Source organism: Chrysochloris asiatica, unplaced genomic scaffold, assembly GCF_000296735.1.
Source record: "Chrysochloris asiatica unplaced genomic scaffold, ChrAsi1.0 scaffold00268, whole genome shotgun sequence".
NCBI lineage: Eukaryota > Metazoa > Chordata > Mammalia > Afrosoricida > Chrysochloridae > Chrysochloris > Chrysochloris asiatica.
This window is the reverse complement of record NW_006408786.1, coordinates 1,638,585-1,663,901: the sequence shown is the minus strand read 5'-3', so window position 1 is coordinate 1,663,901 and position 25,317 is coordinate 1,638,585. Positions and strand designations below refer to the sequence as shown.

Below are 25,317 nucleotides of genomic sequence, written 5' to 3'. Positions count from 1 at the left end.
GACTTACACAAATAGAAAGGCAACTATGAAACGTGGAGAGGGAGAGTAAGCTGAAGGGGATGAGGCAGGAGACAGGGGAGAGAGACGGCCTGATGGACAGCCATTAATAAGGGGACCCAGTCCCTGGCTCTCTCAGTTTGGGGGACAGCGTGAGCCTTGCTCTTGTTCCTGAGTTGTGTCCAGTGACTAACAGGTGCAGGGGGAGGGGTAACAAGGACCCCAGCCCACCCTGGGACCCTGGTGCTGAAGGGGGTGGGGATGGGATTCCAACTGGAAGGGGGGTGTGAGGTATGCCACTGAGACCTGAGGCCTCTTCAAATCCTTCACTGGGCAGCCTGGGAGGGGGTGCAAAGGGAGGGATAGGGCCTGATGCCGTGAAGGGAGGATGATGAGCCACGGGACTCCAGGGATCCTGGCAAGAATCCCCCTGTTGTTGCAGGCGAAGGGTATGGGGGGATCTGCTACATTGCCTTTGAAGGCTATTTCTGGAAAGTCCTGCCTCCCAGCCCCCACAGAGCCCAAAACCGGGCCTGCAAATTGAGGAAGGGGAGCTTGCCTATTGCTTTTGGGGTGCCCATGCACACAGCAGCCCAATCGCACACCTCCCTCCAGGCCTATGGGTGGTGGCTATGGCTTCTGATCCTCATTCCTCGCATACTCCTAGGCACGCATATGGTAGGATAACACCCCTTGCCCCCCACTTCCATCTTGCGCCCCGCCTGACTCCCTCCCTGACTTAATACTGAAATGCCACCTGGGCCTCCATTGCCGAGGCCCCCTGTGGAAAGCGGTGCAGGAGGGGCGGGGGCACAAGGGATGGCCCCGCCCTCAGCCGAAACGCTCTCGCACCAAAAGCATGAGCTTCTTTTTGCCCTTGTAGGTCTGTTTGAGGTTCTCCAAGAACTGGGTGAACTGAAGGTGCCCATCGGGCGCCAGCAGGAAAGTCTCGCGAGCTTTGCCCAGAAACTCAATGAAGTCGCCATAGTGCCTCGGGCTGATATGGGTGAGGCGCGAGTGGCTTGTGGTAATGTAGGCAGACACCGCAGCCTCCAGAAGCTGGCAGAGGGGCGCCCGGTCAGCACCCAGGGGCTTGGCAGCCCGTCGGGCTCCAAGGGGTCCCAGGCCAGGAGCCGAGAGGGTCCAGCGGCGCAGGATGTCTGAGAGCATAGGGGCACAATGGACGCTGCGGATGATGAGCGGCACAATGGCGGAGAGCTCGTGGCGGCCCAGGGAGTGGCTCAGCGAGCAGGCCCAGAGCACGTCGTTGACGGCTGGGTGGCTGTCCTGGTTGAAGGCGATGCTGAGCTGTGCCAGCGCCAGCGTCGCCAGCTTGTAGGCTCGCAGTGGCAGGCCACGATGCTCCATGTAGCGGGCCACAGTGAAGAGGTGAGCGTGACCCAGGCCGCCAGCTGCCGCGTCCAGCACGATCTGGTAGGCGGCCTCGAAGGCGGCGTGGTTTTTCTCACACAGGGTGAGGGCGGGCAAGGCACAGTTTTGCGGGTCCTTCATGGCGCACTGTAGGGCCAGCGTGCGAGCACAGGCCCAGAGCTCCTCCCGCCGCGGCCCGTCCACTTGCAGCCGCAGCAGTGTGGCATGTGTGGTGCCTGTCACTGCCACGATGGTGGCTGCTTCCACTGGTGTGAATAAGGAGTACCAGTTTTGCATGATGTTCATCAGGGCTTGTGGACCTGGTGGGCAGCGAGAGGGAGAAACTCAGGAAGAGGGGCAATGTACTTGGGCGCATGCGTTTAGGAAACAGTATCATCTTGGCCAGCTGGAGTTGAAGATACCCCCTCCCCCACCTCCACTTTCTGCTCCACAGAAACTGGGTCTTACTTGTCCCCAAAGTAGGGCAGCTGGATGAAGCCAGACTAGGTTGGAACTAATGTAGGGGGTTAGAGCCCTGGTGTGGTGCTGTGGGTTAATGCGCTGGACTGCAAAGTTGGTTTGAACCACAAGGTCAGCAGCTCAGCCACTCCTGGAAACCCTATACAGGGGTTTCCTATGAATCCTAACAAATGTAGTATGGGAGTTCGGTGCCACTGTAGGATAATCAATCTCTGGACTGAGAACCACAAGGTCAGTGGCTGGAGCCCACCAGCTGCTCTGTAGGAGAAAGAACAGGCTTTCTGCTCCCGCAAAGATTTACAGACTGGGACACCCTATACAGGGTCACTATGAGTTAGCCAGCCTCCAAATCTTTGTCCATTATTGGTTCCCCCACCTGATGCTCCCTCCCAGCCTAGCCCTGCTGGAGTCCGGGAAAAGGCTGGGCTTCTTGCCTAGGAACCCTGATGGCGCAGTGGGTTAAGTTAGCACTACTAATTTAGCAGTTGGCAGTTCAAACCCACCAGCTGTTCCTAGGGCAAAAAAATACAGCTCTCTGCTCCCGTGAAGATTTAGTGTCAGAAATCCTATGGGGTTCTACTCTCCCCTATAGGATAGCTATGAATCAGAATCAGTCTATAGCAGTGGGTTTGCTTGTGGGTTTTTTCTCTCTTGCCTGCCTGGTCTCCTAGTGAAACCTATAGAACCTGAACAGGGGGGCAGGTGGAAGGTACCCTTGGGGACTGCACTGGGATCAAAGAGTATCCTCCCAAAATTCATGATCACTTGGAACCTGTGAATGTAACCTTATTTGGAAGTAGTGTCTTTACAGATGTACCCAGGCTAAAATGAGGCCATATTAGATTAGGGTGGGCCTAATCTACTAATTTGGGTCCAGCCATACAGGTTCCAGACACCAGGAGGAGTCCTGGTGTGGCATTGTAGAATAAGCATTGGACTGCTAACCACAAGGTTGGTGGCTCAAACCCACGAGATGCTCCTCAGAAACCTTATACACGGTTGCAATGAGTCGGAACTGACTCAGTGGCACTTAACAACAATACCACACACAGGGAAGATGGTTAAGTGACACTCGAAACTGGGATTATGTTGCCACAAATCAAGAAACACCAAGGGTTGCTGCTGGAAGAGACAAGGTCAGAGTCTTCTGTGCAGCTTTTGGGGGAGTGAGGTCCTGCCAGGACCTTGATTTCTGACTTTCGGTCTCTGGATTGTGAGAGAAAACTTTTCTGTCATTGAAGCCACCTTAATGACAGGTCCTTTGTTAGGGCAGCCCCAGGACCCTTGGACGAGCTCTCACCGATCTCCGTGGCGCAGCTGACCAGCCAGCGCACCATCTCCCTGCGCCGCCATGTCATGGTATTCAGGGTCATCCGCATGACCTGTCAGGAGGGGTGGGAGAGAAGGGGGCGGGTCACCCAAAGTGTTGGGATGCCCTAGTGAGAGGGTCATTCTGAAAGTGAAAGGCTGCTCAGTGAGCCTCACAGCCTGGGGCAGTGACTCAGAGGATGGCAGCAGTTACTATCACTGCTCTTGTTAGTACTGTTCTGAGACGCAGTGGACACTGTCCTGCTCAACAAACCAATCGGACTTTTCTTTCTGGAAAGTTCCAGGCTTCAGCTCAGCAGATTCACTTCTGAAGCCCCAAACAAAGCACCTACCCTGCAGGCATGGCCTTCTCCAGGCTCTACCCTCCAGTCAGCATCCAGCTTGCTTGCCTTTCCCCTGAGACCCCATCCTGGGGTCTAGCAGTGTGGACCCTGACTTTGGCAAGCTTCTTACTAGCCTGTCTCCTTGTCCTCTCTGCCAATGGCTTCACCCCGATAGGAGGCTGCCCTTGGTCAACCCCGGCCCCTACTCCGCTTGTTTTACCTGCAAGGTCCAGTACAGGACTGCCTCAAGCTGTTCCTCAGATGATCTTACTTCTGCCACCCTCTTTGGTCCCCACGGACCCCACACCTGTCCCTTCCAGGACCTTTGCTGTCCTATCCTGTCCCTTCTGAGTTGACTTCATACCTGCCAGCTCCATCCATGCTGTCCCTGACTTGGCCCCACAGGTCAAGCACGCCCACCCAGGCCTGCAGTCATGGCTGTCGACTGTAGACTTCAGCCCAGAGGTGGCTCTTACGACCCTCCTCTGACCCTCCTTCTTCACGAATGCCCCCAGTGCTGCCCACCCGTGGCCTGGGTTACAGGTGCCCCAGGCCCCAGTCCCATAGCCCACAGATTCTGCTCTGTTCCCTCTGGAGGTTCAGCCACTCATCTGCAGACCCTGTCTCTCCAGGGTCCCCCTGGTGGTCCTCATCCACAGACCTCCCTCTTACGTTCAGAACCTCTCCGCTGATGACTGCTATTCTTCCACTGCCTTGACCCTTGTGGCCCGCACCCACAGGAAGTACCTCCTCACCTCTGCCTGCTGGCCCTCACCTGCAGACCCAACTCCAGGGCGATGCCCAGCAGCGTGGTGTCTGGTGGCGCGCTGGCTGGGGTGGCCGTCTTGCAGGCGTCCTGCGCCAGCTTGAAGAGCAGGGCCGGTGAGTGGATGTTTTGCTGGATGGAGCCCAGTACTGCGTGCAGCCATTTGGGGTCTCCTGGGCAGGGGGAGAGACAGAGGCTGGAGGACACACGCCAGCATATGCACTGCCCCCACCTGACCTGTTCACATGTGTCTCTCAGGCCTGGTGCCCGTGTGTGAACCTGAAGGAGATGTAGCAGGCAGTGGTTCTGTGATGGTGTGGACCCACGGCCTCCCCTGCCTGCCCATTCTTTCCTCTGTACCTGCTGAGCTGCTCTGCCCAGCAAGGATGCCACTCAGGGACCTTCTGGACCCTAGTCATCCATCTGTTCTGCCACTTACTAGCCATGTGATGCTGGACAAGTCACTTCATCTCTCTGCCTCAGCTACCACATCTGTAAAGTGGGTAATAATGGGGGAAGGAGTACTGGTGGTGTAGTGGGTTATGGGTTGGGCTGCTAACCACAAGGTTAGCAGTTCAAATCCACCAGCTGCTCCTTGAGAGAAAGAAGAGGATTTCTGTTGCTTTAAAGATTTACAACCTTGGAAACCCTATACAGGGTTGTCATGAGTTGGAATCGACTCAATGGCAGTGGGCTTTGGGGCTGGTGGCATAGTGGTTGAGAGCTCAGCTGCTAACTGAAAGGTCAGTGGTTTAAACCCACTAACCATACTTCTACTTCTGTAAAGATCACAATCTCAGGTCCCATTGGGGGCAGTTCTACCCTATCCTACATGGTTACTATGAGTCTGAATTGACTCCACTGCAGCAGGTTAGTACCTGCCTCAAAGCGTTTCAATAGTTCATCCTAGCAAAGACTTCGACATCGTGCGAACAACATAAATAGGACCTTTTATCACTATCCCTATGACTGGCCCACGTCCTATAATTCTCCCCTCTCCTGCTCTTCACACTGACCCCTCATTGTCTAGCATCAGGGCCTTTGCACCTGCTCTTCCCTCTGCCTTTCCTCAGCTCCACAAGGCCCGCCCCGTTTGTCATTTGATTCTCTTTATTTTATTGTGTTTCTCTCTTTGTTTTCTTGTTTGAGTCTCTGGGTTGGAGCCCACAAGCCACTCCTTGGGAGAAAGCTGTAGCAGTCTGCTTCTATAAAGTTACAACCCTAGCAATCCTCTGAGGCAGTTCTACTGTTTGCTGTAGGGCTGCTGAGTTGGAAACCACTTACTAGTAGTGGGCTAGGTTTTGGTCTTTTATCTGGTTCACAGTCTAGATCCCCCTACTATGCTGGAAACCCCGCAGGGCAGGGATTTGGGACTGTTTTGTTCCCAGCTCTATCCCAGCAAGGAGCCCTGGTGGCACTGTGAGTTAAGCATTGGGCTAATGACCAAAAGGTCAGTGGTTCAAACCCACCAGCTACTCTGTGGGAGAAAGATGAGGCTGTCTGCTCCCATAAAGATTTACGGTCTCGGAAACCCTATGGCTCAATTCTCCTCTGTGCCGTATGGTTGCAATAAGTCGATCCCAGCACCTAGGACAGTGCCTAGTACACAGAAGGTGCTCGGGAAGCCTGGTGGCCTATGATCCAAGGGTAAAGGAGGTGGGAAGGGGCAGCTGCTGTCCTCACCCTTGGCTGCTGTCAGCATGGCGGAGGCCAGTTCACACTGGCGGGTCTCCAGGTGGCCCAAGATGAACCAGCGGGGGAAGCGGTTGCTCATGATGGAATCCAGTGGGCTGGGGTGAGGTTCTCCGGCTGGAAACGCTGTCTCCAGTACAGGCAGCCTGAAGTGAGGGACAAAGCACGCCTGTGGTGAGGTAGGCACCTTCTCTATCCTCTCTAGGAGAGACGGCCTCCTCCTGTGCCAGCCCGAACCACCCTCTGTGGCCAGCAGAGCCCTGGCCCCCAGAAGATGGAAAATGTGTTCTCAAGGATGTTCAAGTGTTGTTTATAACAGGAGATGTCAAAGTCCTAGAGATGCGCAACACTGGGGAGGTGCTTCATTTATGTACTGAGGACAACATGGCTGAAGAAAGAGGTTCCAACTCTCCCCTGTCACTTCCACCTCACTCCAGCCACACTGTTCCCCTCAGTGTCCTCCAACATACCAGGCTGTCCCACTGCTGGGTCTCTGCAGGAGCTGTGCCCTCTGTGCAGATCTCCCTGTGCGTCCTCCATCACCTGCTTCAGGTCTTTGCTCAGATACTTCCCCGACACCCCCAACACACATGAAACTGCCACTTTCTACTCCCAACTCCTTTGAGCCCTTCTTTGTTTTATTTTCTCCCTAGAATTTAGCACCATCTGACATACGCATAGTTTGCCTATTTTTTTTTTTTATTATTAGCTGTCGGGCTCTCTCTCACTAGAATGTCAGCTCTGTGAGGGCAGGGATTACTGTGTCTGCCAGAACAATGCCTGGAAGACGATAGGTGAACAGGAAATATTTATTGGATAAGTCTCCAAGTGGCTCACTTAAATGTACATACTTGTTTCCAGAGTAGTGCAAATGGGAAATGTGCTTAGAGAAATAACAATCAGAATGCTCCTTGGAAGCCAGGGTGGCGAGACTTTGTATCTCATACTTTACATATACTGTCAGGAGGGATCGGTCCCTGGAGAAGGACATCATGATTGGTAAAGTGGAAGGGTCAGCAAAAAAGAGGAAGACCCCCAACGAGATGGGTTGGCACAGTAGACGCAGCAGTGGATTCAAGCTTAACAACAATTGTGAGGATGGCGTAAGACTGGGAAGTGCTTCATTCGGTTGTGCATAAGGTTGCTATGAGTCAGCACCTAACAACAACTAACTGAAAGGTTGCAGGTTCGAGTCCAAGATCTTGCAAAAATCAGCTATTGAAAACCCTGTGGAACACAGTTCTACTGTGACACATGGGGTCTCTGTGAATTGAGATCTGGGGCAATTGGTTTTATATTCAGAAAGGTATTAAAGATATCTAGACATGACTAGAAGCACGGAGTAGGAGTCAGACAATTCTGGTTGAAACAGTTACAATTCCTGCTCTATGACCTTGTGGCAGTGCCTCAGGTCGCTTTTTTCATGTGCAAATTGTGGGTAAAAAATTTTACTCTGCTGGGCTGTTTTGATGAGTATATCAGGCAATATACATATGGGGCATGGAGTTGGTGACATAGGATAAGCACTGGACTGCTAACCACAAGGTCAGTGATTTAAAGCCACAAGCTGCTCCTCAGGAACCCTATATAGGGTCACTCTGAATCTGATTTGCCTCCGAGGCACTTAATAACAACAACATACATCAGGACTTAGACAAGAGGCTGGCACCCTCTTAAGGCAGTATTTTCAGTTTTGCTAGCCGTTTAGTCTCTTGAAAGGACCCAACTGTGCCATCGTAATGTGAAAACAGCCATAGACAATGTGTAAATAAACGGGGGTGGCTGTGTTCTAATAGAACTTGACTTCTGGACACGGAAGTTTGAATTTCATATCATTTGTATGTGTTACAAAGCATCCTTCTTTTGATCCCCTCCCCTCCCCCCCCCCCATCATTTAAAAGTATAGAAACACATTCTGCTCTTTGAAGACCTACCTAGCTGGGATAACAGCAACTCAGTGATTAGACAGAAAGCTTAGGGGGCAGTGAGTTTATGGTCATGGGGGAGGAGCAATTCCTCAGAGGAGGAGGGGGAGAATTGGCACACATCTGGGAGAATGTCATTAAACAGGGCACATAGAAATTATTGAATTGGTAGATGTTCTGCTGTATAGACTCAACAATAACAACAAAAAGTTAAATTAAAAAAATGTAAAAACCTAAATTCTTATCTCACAGATGGTACAAAAACAGGAGGCAAAGCAGATTTAGCCTGTGGGCTATAGTTGGCCAACCCCTGGCTTAGAAAGAAGTTTTGTACATAATAGAGTGTTTTCTAAATCACGGCTGTTATGGATTATTCTTTCCAAATATTCTGGAAAGACAAACCCTAAATTGTCAGGTGGCATCTCTGGAGGGTGGGTGGGATCAGATGGTGGGGAACAGATCTCTGTTATTTGGTGGGTATGGTTTTCTAGAGAGGGAGCTCTGAAATCTGGCTCTAAGATCTGTTGGTATGAGTGAGAAATGATAACAAGGTTATTTAAGGTATAATCAGCTTCAGGTTCTTCTGCGGTGGGTGCACTCCGTGGAACAAAGTAGGGGCTCATGGGTCCTGTCTACTAGGTGTTACAGTGTTCAGTGATACCAAGGTGGGAGGAGTATGTGCCGATGCTGCCATTTGTGTAAAAACTTTCAAGTTATAGATCGAGGGTTTGCGTAAATCTAGATTCAGATTCAGACTGAGAATTGGGGTGTGGAACTAAACTAGGGTCAGTATAGATACAAGTCTAAGACGTCTTGGTGCTGCTACAGTGGTTAAGCACTCAGCTGCTGAGTTTGAACCTACCAGTTGCCCTGACGGAGAAAGATAACAGTCGGCTTCCGTAAACAGCACAGCTTTGGAAACCCTATGAGCAGCTCTAAAGGGCTCCAGAGAGGAGAACTGGGTAGCGAGAAACAGCATGGACATGGACTTGCCGTTGTGAATTTTGTACCATGTAGATTTTTCTCAAGTTCAGAACATGATAACACATTTATATTTGATAATAACAAGCATGCTACAGCCCTTGACTGCCTGAGTGAGGGAGACTGGATTAACCAGGCTGAGTTCGGGTGGGAATGTGGGTCTGTCCCGAGCTGCCTTCCATATGTTTCCTGCTCCCTGCCCCATGTCTGCGTACCCAGACACCTCTCCTTACCTCATGGCTCGGAGTGCCAAGCGGTAGGCCAGATTGGGATCGTGAGGCAGCAATGCAGTGAACAGGTAGCGGGCACAGGTGTGCATGGGTACGCTCTCCCGGAACAGCACTTCTCCAAAGCCGCTGAAGGGACCTCCTGCAGGGGCAGCTTGAGCTCAGCCCCCAGGTGTGGGCTCCCCTCCACCCTTCCCTGGATATCCCCAAATCCTGGGGTCTGAATGGTGGATGGGTGGACCCCTGGAGAAAGTGGTTAGGGCTAGAGCAATCCTTGGGATGGGGATTGAACTGAAGCAAGACTAAACAATCTGAGGATGAAAGAACACACCTCTGGGTGGTGGACGGTACTGAGGCAGGGTGTGGCCAGAGGGTGGAGATGGGACTGAGGGAGGCACATCAACCCAAGACCAGCCCATACATTAGCATTTTGTTGTTAGGTGCCATCGAGTCTGTACCGACTCATAGCGACCCTATGCACAACAGAACGAAATACTGCCCAGTCCTCAGCCAACCTCACAATTGTTGCCACGCTTGAGTCCATTTGATGCTGCCACTTGGCCAATCCATCCTGTTGGGGGTCTTCCTCTTTTTCTGTGACCCTCCACCTTACCAAACATGATGTTCTTCTCCAGTGACTGGTCCCTCCTGACAATATGTCTGAAGTATGAGAGATGAAGTCTGGCCATCCTGGCCTCCAAGGAGTATTCTGGCTGCACTTTGTCCAACACAGATCTATTGGTTCTTTTGGCAGCCCATGGCACTTTCAATATTCTCCTCCAACATCATAACTCAAAAGCATTAATTCTTCTATGGTCTTCCTTATTCAATGTCCAGCTTTCACATGCATATGAGGTTACTGAAAATACCATGGCTTGGGTCAGGCGCACCTTAGTCCTCAAGCTGACATCCTTGCTCTTCAACACTTTAAAAAGGTCTTGTGCAGCAGATTTGCCTAATGCAATACATCATTTGGTTTCTTGACTGCTACTTCCATGAGTGTTGATAGTTGATCCAAGAAGAATGAAGTCCTTGACAGCTTCAATCTTTTCTCTGTTGATAAGAATGTTGTTTATTGGTCCAGTGGTAAGGATTTTTGTTTTCTTTACATTGCGATGCAATCCATACCGAAGGCTGTGTTCTTTCATCTTCATCAGTAAATAAGTCTTCTTCACTTTTAGTAAGCAAGGTTGTACATCTGCATATCGCAGGTTGTTATAAATTAGCATGTTGTTGTTGTTGTCAGGTGCCATCGAGTCAGAACCGACTCATAGCGACCCCATGCACAGCAGAATGAAACAATGTCCGATCCTGGGCCAACCTCACTACCGCTGCCACACTTGAGTCCATCAATGATGCCACCTGGCTGATCCATCTCGTTGGGGGTCTTCCTCTGACCCTCCACCCTACCCAGCATGACATCCTTTGTTAAGTGCTGTGGGGCCTGTTTGGACTCTAAAGAGTTTCCATATTTGGCGCTGTTAGTTAATGCGCTGGACTGCAAAGTCCACTTGAACCTGGAGGCCAGGTGGTTCAACTTCACCAGCTGCTCCTTGGAAACCCTATACAGGGTCGCAACCCGATGCTACGGCACTGAACAACAACAAGAACCCTGTATAGGGTTTTCAAGGAGCAACTGGTGAGTTTGAACTGCTGACCTTGTAGTTCAAATTGACCTTGTGGTCCAGTGCTTTATCCATTTCTATTGTAGCAGCTGGGCCAAGCATGTTCCAGGGGTCCTGGTGTGGCGTTGTAGGATACACACTGGATGGCTAACCAAACGGTTGGCGGTTCAAACCCACCAGCCACTTCTTGGAAACCCTATACAGGGTCACTATGAGTAGGAAGGAACTCATGGGCACTGAACAAGAAACAGGCTCCCAGAACTCATAGTACGGAGGTGAGACCATGGGCAGAACTAGAATCAAGGGCTGAGGCCTAAATGGTGGGTGGGAGTAGGGCAGCCACACTTTTTCAGTACCAGCTACTTGGTTTATTGGTGGGGAAATGGGCGGGGCCTCATTGGTGGCTGCAGTTAAGCCTCTTGCCAGCCAGCACATGCTAGGGGGCGGAACCAAAGTTTGGATTACAACTTTGAGGAGGAGCCTAGGTACTCTTAACAAATGACCTATGCAGATAACCCAACATTATTTGCTGAAAGTGAAGAGGGCCTTCAAGTGGTGAAAATCACAGACTATAGGATTACACCTCAACATAAAAACAAAATCTTCAAAACTCAACCAATGAGCCAACATCATGATAAACCAAGAAAAGGTTGAAGTTATTAAGGATCTAATTTTACTTGGATTCATAGTCAACACCCATGGAAGTAACAGTCAAGAAATTAAATGACGTGTTGCATTGGGCAAATCTGCTGCAAATGACTTCTTTCAAATGTTAGAAAACAAAGATGTCACTTTGAGGACTAAGGTGCACCTGACCAAGCCATGGAATTTCAGTGACCTCATATACATGGAAAGTTGAACAATGAATAAGGAAAACAGAGAAGAATTGATGGATTTGAATTATGACGTTGGTGAAGAATATTGAATAGGGCTGCCAGAAGAACCAACAAATCTGTGTTGGAAAAAGTGCTCAGAATGATCCTTAGAAGTACGATGGCCATGTTCATTGAACACACTATCAAGAGGGACCAGTCCCTGGAGAAGAGCATCATACTTGGAAAGTGAAGGGTCAGTGATGCAGTGGCTATAGCAATGGGCTCAACAATTTGAGAATGTCTCAGGATAGGACTCTGGTAGCATAGTGGTTACGAATCAGGCTGCGAACTGCAAGGTCAGCAGTTCGAAACTACCAGCTGTTCTGTGAGAGGAAGATGAGGCGTTCTGCTCCCGTAAAGATTTACAGCCTCGGAAACCCTGTACAGGGTCGCCTGGAGTCAGAATCGACTCCACGGCACAGAACCACCAGCATAGGGCAGTGTTTTGTTTTCTATGAGTCAAAACGGCACCTAACAAGGGCCATAAGGACCAGGAGGCGTGGCTACGGACGGGGCCTCACCTTCCAGCAACAGTTCCGCCTGCTTGCGCAGCACCTGTACCAGTCGCTCGTCCAGTTCCAGCTCCTCTAGTAGGGCCAACAGCTGCTCCTCATTGCGCACTACCTTGTCCTGGGCGTACAGTCCCTCAGGCAGGGCCCGCTGCTGCCCGAGACCCAGCAGCGCCACCTCCAGCGCAAGCGCAAAGTAGGATTCACTGGGGCTTCCGGGCACTGGCACGTGCTGGTAGGCCACTTTCCGCTTCTCAGGGCTTGCGTCTGTAGGAGATGGGCACAGGTTCTGGGGGACCCTATTCTCTGGGGCCCACCCAAGCAGGGAGAATGGGGAGTGGTGCTTAGGTGGGGAGCTAGCAGGGAAGCACTGGCCCCAAGGCATTAGGGACCCTTGGGTTAGCAGCAGAAAAGCCTACTGGTGCCTCGCTTTAATAGCTAAGCCTATTAGCGCTTGGCACACCTAGGGGGCGTGGCCAAGAGGGTGTGTTCACCCTATCTCTCCCAGAGGTCCCCAGTGTAGATACCTGGGTAAAGAGAAAGAGTCTCTTCCTCTAGGCGACAGGCCTCCAGGAGCGCCCTGCAGAGGCAGCCAATGGGGTCCAGGGGGTGGCCCACCCATCCTTCCGTGTTGGTGATGCAGGTAGAACCTTTCTGGAGCAGCTCTGCGGGCAGGAAAGGAGTTCAATGCCGGTGCGCCTCACGGATCCCATGTTCCCAGACATCCTCACGTGCCCACTCAGCGACTCCCTTCTCTGCCCCTTGAGGCCTATAGTTGCTCTCACCTGGAGTCCCACAGCCAGGCCTAGGCTGTATCCCTCCACACCTGTAACAGGATAAAGCTCGCAGGGCCCAGGACCAACACGGAGTTTTGTGTGGTGGATTTGCCTCCCGCCCTCCAATCTGCCTTTGCCGTTTCCTTCGTTATGGAACACTAGTCTCGTCCCCCGTTTCTTTTTTTCTATCTTGCTACCCTCTCTTTTAGGACTCGCTGTGGGATAATGCACTGGACTGCAAGGTTGGCAGTTCAAATTCACCAGCTACTCCTTGGGAATCCTATACAGGGTCGCTATGAATCAGAACTGACTCAAAGGCATTTAATAACAACAACCCCCTCTTCTGGAGTTCTGGTGTGGCACTGTGGGTTAATGCGCTGGACTGCAAAGTCAGTTTGAACTGCAAGGTCTCATTCCTAGGACACCCTATATGGTGTTGCTTTGGGTCGGAACCGACTCGACAGCATCTAACACCTTCAACACCCTCTCTTTTGGTGTCCTGGTGTGCCGCTGTAAGATAAGCACTAGATCTCAAGATCGGTTTGAACCCATCAGCCACTCTTTGGAAACGCTATACAGGGTTCCCATGTGTCGGAACTAAATTGATGGTACTTACAACAACAACAACCCTCTCTTAGTGGCAAGGGTTCTGACCATTTCCTCGAGTCCCAAGTTCTCCCCATTCCTCCTGCATTTACTTTTCTGACACACAATCCAATTACCCATGGAACTCACTTGGTATCCAATCCACCGACAGGTTGTTTTTGTAGTTTTTTTTTTTTTTTTTAAACACAAGTTTGAATTTGTGGCTCATGTTGAAAAACCAAAGAATTTTGTATTCGATAATCCAGATGTTTGGGTTCGTGATGACCCCCCAGCCTAGTTCTATATCCTTGAGAGGCAAATTCCAGTTTATTTGTGTGAGATGTGGAAGTGGGTGAGAAGAGACCAAGGGTGTAAGCAGGTATGGGACCGTCTGAAGGGTGTGGGGTCTGACCATCAGGTCCCGGTGCCCTCCGTCTGAGAACTGCCCCTTTGGTGGCTGCAGGTCCTGTGCCCACTGTTGGCAGTTTGCCATGACCTTCAATCCCACAGTCCTGTATCTCAAATTTCTTAAATTCCTTTCTGCTCAAGATACCTGGACTGGTTTGTTTTCCCTGTGGGTCTCATGGACCCTCTGGCTGGCCTTTGTATCCCCCAGCCCAGGGACGTGGTGTTGACACTGGGGCCCACCTTTTTTCTGCTGCTTGTAGCTCTCCAGCTGATGTCGCCGCTGCAGCCGCAGCGTGTTGACAATAGCACTTGCCAGCCTCAGGGCCTGGTGGGGGTATCCATGGGCACGCAGGGTATCCACGCGGGCGCAGGCAGTGGGGAAGGGCTCACCCAGCCAGAGGGGGTGGCCCTGGGGGTCGAAAGTCAGCTTGTCACCTCCTACACTGCTTTTGAGGCTGAGGCTGTAGGAGTCACTGGCCAGGATCCTCTGTAGATGGGCGTCGTTCCAGTGCAGCTCCCCGGCCTGCAGGGCTCGGCTGAACACCGTGTGGCGGGAACCTGCCACTGCCACCTCTAGGCCTGGGAGACAGGGGACCAGGTTGGCCTGGTGAGGGGGTTTGGGTGGTGGACGTGACCAGCCCACCCCCACTACCAGGTGCAGACTCTGGACTGGTCCTTGGGAAGACGAATGCGTGTATATCATCTCCCCAAGTCCTCACAGCAGCCCTTTGAAGGGGTCTAGATGTGGTGGGGGGCTATGTGAGCCCCACTGTATGGGCTGGAGGCTGAGGCTGAGTCGCCATTTCTTTTCCCCACCTCCATCTCTTTTTCTCTTCCTGTCTCCTCTCCATCTATCACCACCTCTCTCTCTTCTCCATCTTTCTCCTCATCTCTGTTTGTCTGTCTGGATTTCCCCCATCTTTTGCTTTCTCTGTCTCCATAGCTAGTAGTAGAAGGCTGAGCCAAGATACCAGCCAGAACCACAGGGGCCTTCGCCCCCCGGCACTGCCCACCACCCCTTGCCCTGGGCACGTACTATCCTTTGGCTGGAGTCCCCTTCTCTCCTGGGACAGGTACCCCTCTCCTACCTGAGCTGGGAGCCAGGGTAGGCTGGAGGCTGGGGCCGTCGAAGGCGTAGTTGCCCTCTTCCAGGGGGCAAACCTCCAGCTTGTCCCATTTGCACAGCAGCTGCAGCCAGCCGGCTCGCTCCTCAGGCTTGCAGTGGGGGCTCAGGACGACACAGACCCACAGGGCCCCTAAGAGGGGAGGGCAGCGACTACTTATTGAGCTTTTAGTGTGTAACAGGCCCCACTCTACTCAGCTCTTGCCCTGACTCTCAGGAGTTATGAGAGCTAATGATATCTTCACCTAATAGGTCAGACACCTGAGGCACGGAGAAGGAAAATTATTTGCCCACAGCCAGACTGCTATTAAGTTGGAAGGCAGAATTCGAATCTGGGCACCGATGCCTCTCCCTGTTTTTTTTCTATAGCATTTTTATCTAACATCTATGCAGAACATGTGTGCAGATCCATGGGATGACCATTTTTAAATGATTTAAAGAAAAATGAAAAAGATGACTATTTTGTGACTTGTAAAAATGATATGAAATTCAATTAAATAAATAAAAATGTCCATAAATAAAGCTTTATTGGAACCCAACCACACAAATGACACATAATGTTTATGTATCATGTATGGCTGCTTTCATGCTATAATGGCAGAGTTGGTTAGTTGTGATAGAGACGGTATGGCTAGCCAAGGTGAAAATACTGACTAGTCAAGTTATCCTGGATTGAAGAGTGTCCTCCCCCAAAATTCACATCCACCTAGAACCTGCGAATGTGACCTTATTTGGAAACAGGATCTTTGCATATATCACCAAGTTTGAGTTCTGCTATGGGTCAAATTGTGTGCCCCCAAAAGATACACTAACGTCCCAGCCACTGTGCCTGTTAATGTGACCTTTTGGGGGGAAATAAGGTCTTCCTTTAAAGTTAGGCATTGGATTGCGAATCCCAATGTCAATGGTTCAAACCCACCCACCGGCCACTCCTCTGGAGAATGATAAGGCTGTCTGCTCCCATATAGATTTACCATCTCGAAAACCCTATGTAGGGTCACTCTGTGTGGAAATCGACCTGAAGGCAGTGGGTTTTTGTTGTTGTTGAAGATATTACCAGTGAAATTGGAGTCCTGGTGTGGTGCTGTAGGATAATGCACTGGACTGCAAGGTCCGTTTGAACAGCGAAGTCATGGTTCAAAATCACCAGCCACTCCTGGGAAACCCTATACAGAGTCGCTATGAGTCGGAACTGACTCGACGGGACTTAACAGCAACAACAACCAGTGAAATTAATGAGGTCATACTGGAGGAGGGTGGGTCCTAATTTGATATGACTAACCCATTGCTGTCAAGTCAATGCCGACTCACAGTAACCCAGAAGAGAACTGCCTCATAGGGTTTTCCTGGCTGTAAATCTTTACGGAAGCAGACTGCCTCATCTTTCTCCCAGAGTGGCTGGTGGCCTTTTGTTTAGTACCTGAACCATCAGGGCTCCTTAATCCTATATGATTAGTATCTTATAGAAGAAGAGAGACTTGGTGACAGAGTCACACAAGAGGAAGACAGGACACCATGTGACAACTGGATAGATGCATCTATCAGCACAAAGGAATGTCAAGGATTGCAGGCAGTCTCTAGAAGAGAAGCATAGAACACTTCTTCTCTCAGAACCCTTAGAAGTAATCAACTAGCTGTAAGACAATACTTCTCTCTTCTTCAACGACACCTAGTTTGAGGTAATTTGTTATAGCGGCCTCAGAAGACTCAGACAAGGTCCTACTGGATTATGATGGAATCGAATCCAGTGACCAGAAAGAAGATGGAGATTTGGACCCAGAGACATGAACCGAGACCCAAAAGAGAATGCTAGGTTACAATGAAGGCAGGAATTAAGAGTGATACATCTACAAGCCAAAGACCATTAAGGATTGTTGGCACCCACCAGAAGCTACAAGAGGCCAAGAAGGATCCACCCCTAGAGGTGTTTGGTGGGGGACACAGCCCCGCTGAAAACTTGGCTTTGGACTTCTGGCCTCCAGAACTGTGAAGCCAGAAACAGTGGTTTTTAGCCCCTCAGAAAAAGTGTACTGAACTCTCGTCTCGTGTGTTGATTGCATTTTACCATCTTTTCCTCCCATGAGAATATCACCTCCACAAGGACAGGGATTTTGTCTCTTGTTCTCTGTTGGATTTCCAGTGCCCGGTATAGTACCTGCCACACAGTAGGTGCTCAATAAATGCATGACAAACGAATGGAGGAAGAGTTCATGGGCCAGACCCTCATCTCAAGCTGGAGTCTTACCCAGCTCGTCCCACAGCTGCCGGCACTTGTCAGTCATGCCCGCACCCTGCTGCCGCCACAGTGCCAGGCGTGGGTCCTGTAAGAACTGCTCCGTCATAAGGATCAGCATGCGTGCTCCATTGCAGTCCCGCATTCGCAGCATTTCCCGCACCTGTGTGGGGACGGCAGGTAAGGAGGGTGCGGGGTATCGATGTCAGGGACCCCTCAGCTTCCTTGCCCCCTGAGCCCACACAGCACCTTGCTGAACATGGAGCGCAACTGCTGACTGGCACCGTAGTAGCCACCATTGGACAGCAGCTGCTTCACCTGTTCCTGGATCTGCTCCTCATCCAGGTGCCAGCAGTTAGCATCTTCGATGCCTGCACCTGCTGTAGGGTCTGGGGCACCTGTGGGAAGGAAGGGACAGCTGAGGCTGTGATGGGGAGAAAGGGTGTCTGCCCCTACCCCACATTTCCATCCATCCATCTATCCTTATCAGTCCCACCCAGAACACCACTCCACCCCTGCATCCATCTGTTTATTCATCCACTCAGTCATGCATCTCATCTTAAACATTACCCATCATTCATCCACTTACTCATACATCATTCTTCCCTCTCACCTAAAACACCACTGGCCCATCCATCTGTCCCATTAAGAACACCACCCCACCCACCCACACATCCATTTACTCATCCACTCATCCATCCATCCACTCATCCACTCATCCATCCATCCACTCATCCACTCATCCATCCATCCACTCATCCATCCATCCACTCATCCATACATTGACCCAGGTACTCATCCGTCTATTTGTCCATTCTACCAGAAACACCACCCACCCATCCATCATCTGTCCATCCTGCCTGAAAACCACCAGCCCATTTATCTAAACCACTCCCACACCTGTCTACCCACTCAAGTCATGCTGTGCATTTACCCATTCATTTCTCCTGTATCAGTGCATCCACACATCAGTACCCCTCAGCAGACCTATCTACCCACCCTCCATTCATCTGTTAGCCACTCTACTCATAACTCCTACCCATATACTCACCTGTATACTCAACCCATTTATCCATCCAGCTACCTGCCCCATTTGCCTTACCAATCCATACAATCTATTCAAAATATTCACCCACCCACCCATCCACTGATGGTTGTAGTCTTACCATCCATCCACCCAAATAACCACAACACTGCATCCCCTACCAAACCATTCATCCATATGCGCATCTCCAAATATCTATCCTTCATTGGTCAATCCATCTGTTGTAAACAAAACACCCACCACTCTATCCATCTGTCATGCCAGTCCTCATAAATCTTTCACATACCTATCAATTCACCTCCAAGTCCACGAACCTTTTGGTCCTTCCATTCTTCCACTAACCCCGCCCGTCTACCACCATCAGTCTAACTTAACTTCCCAATTATCAAAGCGCTCCCCAGCCACTCACCCGTCCCTCTAATTACCACCAACTCCCTATTCATCTGTCTTACTTCGTCCTCACCCATCACTCACCCTATTGTTTATCCATACCATCAGTTCTCTCCAACACCCATCATCAATTATTTCTGCACCCATCCATTCCCACCCTCAATTACACATCTGTACCTCCATCTGTTGTTGTTGTGACGTGCCGACGAGTCGGTTCCGACTCATAGCGATCCGTATAGGGTTTCCAAGGAGCGGCTGGTGAGCTTGATCCGCCAACCTTGCAGTTTAAACTGACCTTGCAGTCCAGCGCATTAACCCACAGCATCACACCAGGAGTCCGTACTTCCATCTACTACTCATTAATCTACCTATCCCCATTCAACCCTATACTCCAACCATATACACAGCTCTTGTATCCCCCTAGCCCTCTCACAGACCTCCCAGTACCACCTGGTGTAGCTCCCCACTTACACTCCAACCGGACAGCCACTAATGTCAGCACATACCCTTCATGCCCCACACCCATCCACACCCAAGCTTATCCCTATGATCTCCATGTACCCCAATCCTAGTTTTCCCAACTCAGGCTCTTCCCTCCTGTCCTGCTCTCTGTCCGTGGCTGACTTTCATTTGTTTTTTAAACTATTCCCCTGCTCCAGGGTGAGAAGGAATCCGGGATCTGCCACACAGCAGGTGTGGGACTTGAGAAATGGTGCCCCTGCCCCATATGTATCAAGGGGATCTGAGGATTCTGTGATGACAGCTGGTCTGAGGCAGGTGAGGTGGCTTTGAGTGACCCCCTGCTTGGCCTGTCTGCCCCGTTTCCTTACCATGCACCAGGTTGATCTCAGAGCCCAGAAGGAGGATCTCGTCAGCCAAGCGCTGGGCAGTGGGCAGCACCTCAGTGTGGTGGGCGCTGATGAGGTATTGTACGAACTTCTGCAGCTGGTCCCGGTTCATCTGAGAAAGTGTCTCGGAGATGGGCAGCCGCAGCTCCACCTGGCGGGCATGCCGAATGCGGTGCAGTGACAGGGCCACCACGTGGGCGCAGTAAAAGAGGTCGCGATTGTCACAGCCGCAGCTCACAGATGTGATCTTGCAGCGGTCAAAGCTGATGGAGACGTGGTAGAGATGCTCGGGCTCGCCAGGGCTCCCCGGCTCCCGCACGTTCCCGCTCAGGTGGAACCCTAAGACCAGAGCCAGAAGGTCGGGGCTGTGTCCCTCCAGGGATGGGCAGGTCTGGTCCATGACCCAGGTACAAACCTAGCTGAATGAGTGACCTAGGGCAAGTCCCCTGACTTCTCTGAGCCTCAGTTTCCTCATCTGTTAAATGGGAATCAGTAAGAGTCCCTTCATTGGGTTGTTGTGAGCTAGTACTTGGCAAGTAATGTGGACGCTGTTGGTATACCTATACAGCATGTCCTAAAGAAATGCTTGCTCTTGATCGATTATAAATACTATTACAGCAATAATGTTGGAGATGGTTTTCTCAGACGGGTTACCATGGACACAGCCAGGGCTCCAGGAGCCCTGGAACTCTCTGGGAAGGTGCCAAAGGCTTGTGGCACTTGGGAGTGAGGGGCTGATGTGGCAGGCCACCCCATCACCCCTTACTCCTCCCTGGCCCCTGGGGAACCAGGTGCCAGGCTCATCCGACTGGTTGAGCCACTGGAGCGCCAGCCAGTCCTGGCTGCGTCATGCTGGTAGATGGCTTCCTCATACCGACTGGAGGCAGCCGAGACTGGCCAGCAGTGGAGGCCTGAGGCTGACAGGACCTAGGGAGGGTCATCTTGGCAGAGCCCTTGTTCCCATTAAAGGTCTGAGAAAGGGTTCTATTGCCTCAACCTCTTCTGGCCTCTCCTGGGCCCTCTGCCCAAGGTCATAGGCTGTCCTCCCTCTTTTTCCCTCCAACTAGACTCTGCACCCTTTCTGCCTTTGCTTCTGTCCCATAACCTTGTCCCCCTCCCCGGTTCTCACCTGGACTGCTTGAGGTCTACGATCATTTCCCATCTCCACCTTAACCTCTGCCCCTACCCTGCTCTCTGCCCTTGGACCTGAGGTCTAAAACCACCTCATAGCTGATCCTGAACTTCAACTTTCAACTCCCATCTGAGCCCCATTGTCTTAGAGCCTAAGGTCACCATCAGTGCGAGTTCTAATCCTCTGATGCCAACCTTTACCTGAGTCTCCCGCACCGAGGTCTAAGACTACCTCTGACCTCTGGCCCTAAACCTCTGCTTGTAACTCCCACCTGGGTCCCACTGTCAGACGTCTAGGACACTTTTTAATTTCTAGCTCTAACCCACCAGCCACTCCTTGGAAACCCTTGACAGCATTTAACCTTCTACCCTAATGTATCACTGGGACCCCAAGTTATCACTGGGCCTCGCTGCCTGAGATCTGGAACTCCTCTCTTCTGGTTTACAATCATTCCTCTAGCTCCAACTTGGACCCAGCTGCTTGGGACCACCCTCTACCCTCTGGCTCACCACCTTTCACCTTTAGTTCATAATCACAACCCCTTGGGGCCCAAAGCCTAAGGTCTAGCACTTTCTATCACCCTGTCTCACAACCTCTGTCCCCACTCTGCCAGGTAGTGACCCTCAGCTCTGTGTTCCATCCTGACGTGGGCCCCATTGCCCATGTTCTAGAACCTCCCCTATCTCCCTTCTGCTTCATCATTCTTCCCCACACCACCCTAAGCCCTACTGCCTGAGGTCTAGGGTCAGCCCTATCTCCTAACACCCTGTTATTGTTGTTAGGTGCCATCAAGTCAGTTCCGACTCACAGCGACCCTGTAAAGGGTTTCTGAGGAGCAAGTGGTGAGTTTGAACCACTGACCTTGCAGTTCAAATCTACCTTGCAAGGTGCATTATCCTGCAGTGCCACCCAGGACTCCCCTACAACCCTACTGGGCCTTAAAGCCTGAGGTCTAGAACTCCTCCACTGGGCCCACTGCCTGAGGGCCCTCCCTTTCCCAGCCCAGGCCTCCCAGTAAGGGGGGGAGCTTGGGGGTCACTCACCCACTTGCAGCACTCGGTCCACGGCCCCACTCTGCAACAGGTGCAGACCTCGGGTGAAGGGCACCCGGGCATCATGTTCGCCCTCTGGGGGCTGGTAGCCCAGCGACGAGTACATGCATATCTCCCGCTCGCTTCGTGGAAATGACCAGAACACAATGCGTTTCTGGACCGGCTCTGGCACACGGGAGAACCTCTCTTCCACCTGTGGGAGGGGGCCCGTGGGTTAGAAATCCAGGCTCAGTGCAAGGGCCTTGGGTTTGCATCCTGACTTTGCCAATTTCAAGCACTATATATGAATTTGGGCAAATCCCTTTGCCTCTCTGGGCCTCACTTTTGTCATGTGTACAATGGGGATGCAGCCACCTCCTTCCTGAGTGTTGTAAGGATTAATATGCAATAGTATATGTAAAGCACTTATAATAACACCTGGCCCACAGTTAGGGTTTCAGAACTTTCTGTTCCTTTGATCCTGGATGCCAGGCCCCACGGACTTTGAGGGGGCAGGAGGAAGGACAACAAAATCATAGGAAGAATCATCAAACCCCATATTTTCTTATCCCGTTGCTGTTAAGTGCCATCAAGTTGGTTCTGACTCATAGTGACCCTGTAGGGTTTCCCAGGAACGGCTGGTGGGTTTGAATTGCCGACCTTGTGGTTAGCAGTCGTTAACTACAGCACCACACTAGGCCTCCTTTACTTATTCTACATTATGCTAAATGCTTTATGTGTGTGATTTCCCTTAATTCTTATAATCACCACCCAGTGAGGTACTCATCATTACATACAGAGAATCTGAGGCTCAGGGGTAAGGTAAATTCACTTGCTTGGGGTCCCAGAGATGGTGAGACCCTGCTTTGTTCCTGAGCTTCCTCTCCATGCCCCTCCCCCAGGAAGGGCCCCCAGGAGGGGAGGGGTGTCCTAGCCACCCCTATGGGCTCCAGGCAATGAACTGAGCTGGTTGAGCCTGTGTTCCAATCTTACTAGTTACTGGCTGGGTGACCTTGAGCAAGTTTCTCAACCTCTCTGTGCCCCAGTTTCCTCACAAAGTGGGATTGAGAACAAGAACTCCCAAAGGGTTGCAGAGGATTCACTGAGCTTCCGGGGGGTGGGAGCTCTCCTAGTACCAGGGCTGGTGCAGGGAAGTACACAGAAGCCCCAGAGGTGATTTGAGGAGAAGTCATTGTGTCTTGCACACAATGTTGGCTACTGGGTTTTGGGAGGAGATAGGAGGGTCAGTGATGGCCGCAGTCCATGGGGACAGTTGGCAGATGACTAAGGAGGGATTTTCCAGGTCATGAATCAGAGCCTGCCCCATCCCCACTTGACCTAGACCAAGCTTCCTGGCAAAGTTCCTAACTCAGGAGAGGCTAGGGGAGCAAATACCATCCTTCATAGCTGGACAGAGCAAAGTCTGGGTTCTTTGGGGGCCCACAGATTTGGAAAGGGCAATTAAGGGTCCCAACTCTAGGACATCCTTGTGGTGCCTCCAGAAGCCACAGAGGCAGGGCTCCAAGTGCACCTGTCCAGGTACCAGGACCTGCTCCTACTGCCACTGACTCCCAGAGGGATTGGGATGGCGGGGGTGTGTGTGTGCAATCCCAGATAGGTGGGAGGTGGACTCAGTGGTACTGAAAGGGAGGGACAGGGCTTGAGAATGAGGGTGTGGAGAAGGGGATGGGGGGCTTCAAGACTGGGATCTGGAGAGGTGGGGGAAGTCTTCTATTGGGGTATATAGTACAGGAGTCTGGCGGGCAGGAGCCAGAGATGGATTCTCTGGGGCTGAGATCTGGGGAGATGGGTGTTGAGGGATTGTTAAGGGGAATGAGGATTCAGTGGGGGTAAGTTCTGGGGAATGAGATGAAAAAAGAGAGGCTCTCAGGCTTGTAGGAGTACCATGGGTTTGGATCCCAGGGATTTGGGGCAACGGGAAGAGATCAAAGTGTCCTGTGTTGGGATCTAGGGAGCTGAGGGGGTCCCTGAGTAATGCGCTGGTTTGTGGACTCGGGGAAAGAGATCAGTACAAGCGGCAGCGGCGGTAGGTCACAGGGACTGAAGGGCAGAAATGGGAGGACGGGGGTGGCTGGGGCGGGGTTTGGATCTTAAAGGGGTTCTCAGGGGTGTCTCTTGTGGGAGACAGGTCCGCAGATTGGCGGCTGGGCAGGCGAGGTGAAGGCCTGTTGGGGAATAGGCTGGGATGCATTCCCCGCTCCCCAAAACTCCCCCTCCCCCGGCTCGGTCACCTGCTCAAAGGCCCAGCTCTCCGCCACTCTCTTGGCGCTGAGGTCCAGCAGCGCCTCGGGCCGCCCCCGGACGCGCGCGGCCCCGGCCCCGGCATCGCGTTCCTCCGGTCCCGCGGGGCCGCCCCGGCTCCGCTTGGCCGCGGGGGGGTCCATCGGCCGGCCGGGGCCGGGGCGGGGCTGCCAGAGGTCGGTCAGATGCCCGCTCCGCTCCGCCGGTTCCCGCGCTCTCTGTCCTCCCTCCAGTTCTTCCTCGGCGCTCAGCCGCCCGGGGACCCCCGCCCCGTATCCACCCCCGCCCCGCGCCGGGCCGGCCGGGCGATGCGGCCCCTTTAAGATTCTTCACAACAATGAAGGTGCCTCAGCCGCCGCTTAATCCTCCGCCGTCGTCCCGCCCCCGCCGCCAGTCCCCATTGGCCCCCCCTGGTCTCCGGGGCCCTTCTCCGCCATTGGCGAGGCTGCCAGCTCGGTCTCCGAGATGTCGCTGCTCATTCGCTGCTAGTGCCTGCCCGTTTTTCGGGTCTACCCAATCAGAGTACGCAGCGAGGGGGACTGTCAATCACAGAGCGCTAGCGACCAATCGGAACGGGGAGACCCCCGCGGCGCCGTCCTTATGCGGAGTTTCGGGGCGGGTCCTAAATTCATTCACAACATTCCTCCCCCGCCCCCTCCGGCTGGACAGCGCGCCCCGGGCAGCTGGGGCTGCGCCCACACACGGCTTTGTTTACTGAGGGTCGCTTCCGGGAGCTGTGAGGGGATAATCTACACTGCCGGGCTGGGAGAGCGAGACGGAGCTGCAGGAACCCCGAACTTCTTCCTCTTGCCTGTAGGTCCCAGAACAACGCTCTCGGCCTCCCCGGGCGCTGGGTCAAGCCTAGATGATTTGCGGGGGTCACGGGCCCCTTTGAGGAGCTCTTGGGAGCAGCGGACTTCCGCCCCAGACGTAGAGCCCAATTAGGAGATTCAGGGAGCGCGGTGGCTCAATACGATAAAAGTATCGGATTGCGAAATACAAGGTTATCTCTTCGAGCCCATCAGCCGCTCCACGGGAGAAAGATGAGGCTTTCTGCTCCCACAAAGATTTAAAAAGCCTCGGAACCGACTCGAAGGCTCTTAACGCCAACGAGGAGGTTCAGAAAGCTTTGCTGAAGCCCATCCTTAACCCCAAGATAGGAACACCTCCAGTCCACTCTACGCCCTAAATATTAGTCGAATCCTATGAATTCGCCAATATTCGATTATCTTTTATTTCTAGAAAAGGCAATTTCGTAAAGTTAAAACAATATCAATATATGCTAAATCTGACCACCTCTGGTTATTTTTCTCTGCCTCCACCTTGTCCGACCTGGATTCCTCATTAAGTATCCCAGTCCCCCGCCAAGTCCTCGGAGAACCCT

At 52.2% G+C, this 25,317-nt stretch overlaps 1 protein-coding gene across 1 annotated transcript; it reads right to left on the bottom strand.

Annotated features, from left to right (window-relative positions):
- Positions 1 to 444: 444 nt before the first annotated feature.
- Positions 445 to 24,249, bottom strand: ZSWIM4 (zinc finger, SWIM-type containing 4). Its single transcript, XM_006874277.1, has 13 exons — positions 23,924 to 24,249; positions 21,684 to 21,885; positions 19,491 to 19,847; positions 17,475 to 17,623; positions 17,238 to 17,388; positions 14,958 to 15,125; positions 12,628 to 12,765; positions 12,113 to 12,367; positions 9,098 to 9,233; positions 5,950 to 6,104; positions 4,276 to 4,439; positions 3,149 to 3,230; positions 445 to 1,688 (listed from the first exon to the last, which is right to left on the bottom strand). Exons 1-13 carry the CDS (start codon positions 24,074 to 24,076, stop codon positions 829 to 831), a joined length of 2,970 nt encoding a protein of 989 aa, XP_006874339.1. The 5' UTR covers positions 24,077 to 24,249; the 3' UTR covers positions 445 to 828.
- Between the last annotated feature and the right edge of the window lie 1,068 nt (positions 24,250 to 25,317).

Coding starts and splice junctions, on each gene's coding strand:
- ZSWIM4 (XM_006874277.1), bottom strand. CDS start 24,076: ATGGACCCCCCCGCGGCCAAGCGGAGCCGGGGCGGCCCCGCGGGACCG. Junction 15,126..17,237: donor GCAGCTGTGGGACGAGCTGG/GTAAGACTCCAG, acceptor CTCCCCTCTTAG/GGGCCCTGTGGGTCTGTGTC. Junction 12,368..12,627: donor GACTCTTTCTCTTTACCCAG/GTATCTACACTG, acceptor CATCTCCTACAG/ACGCAAGCCCTGAGAAGCGG.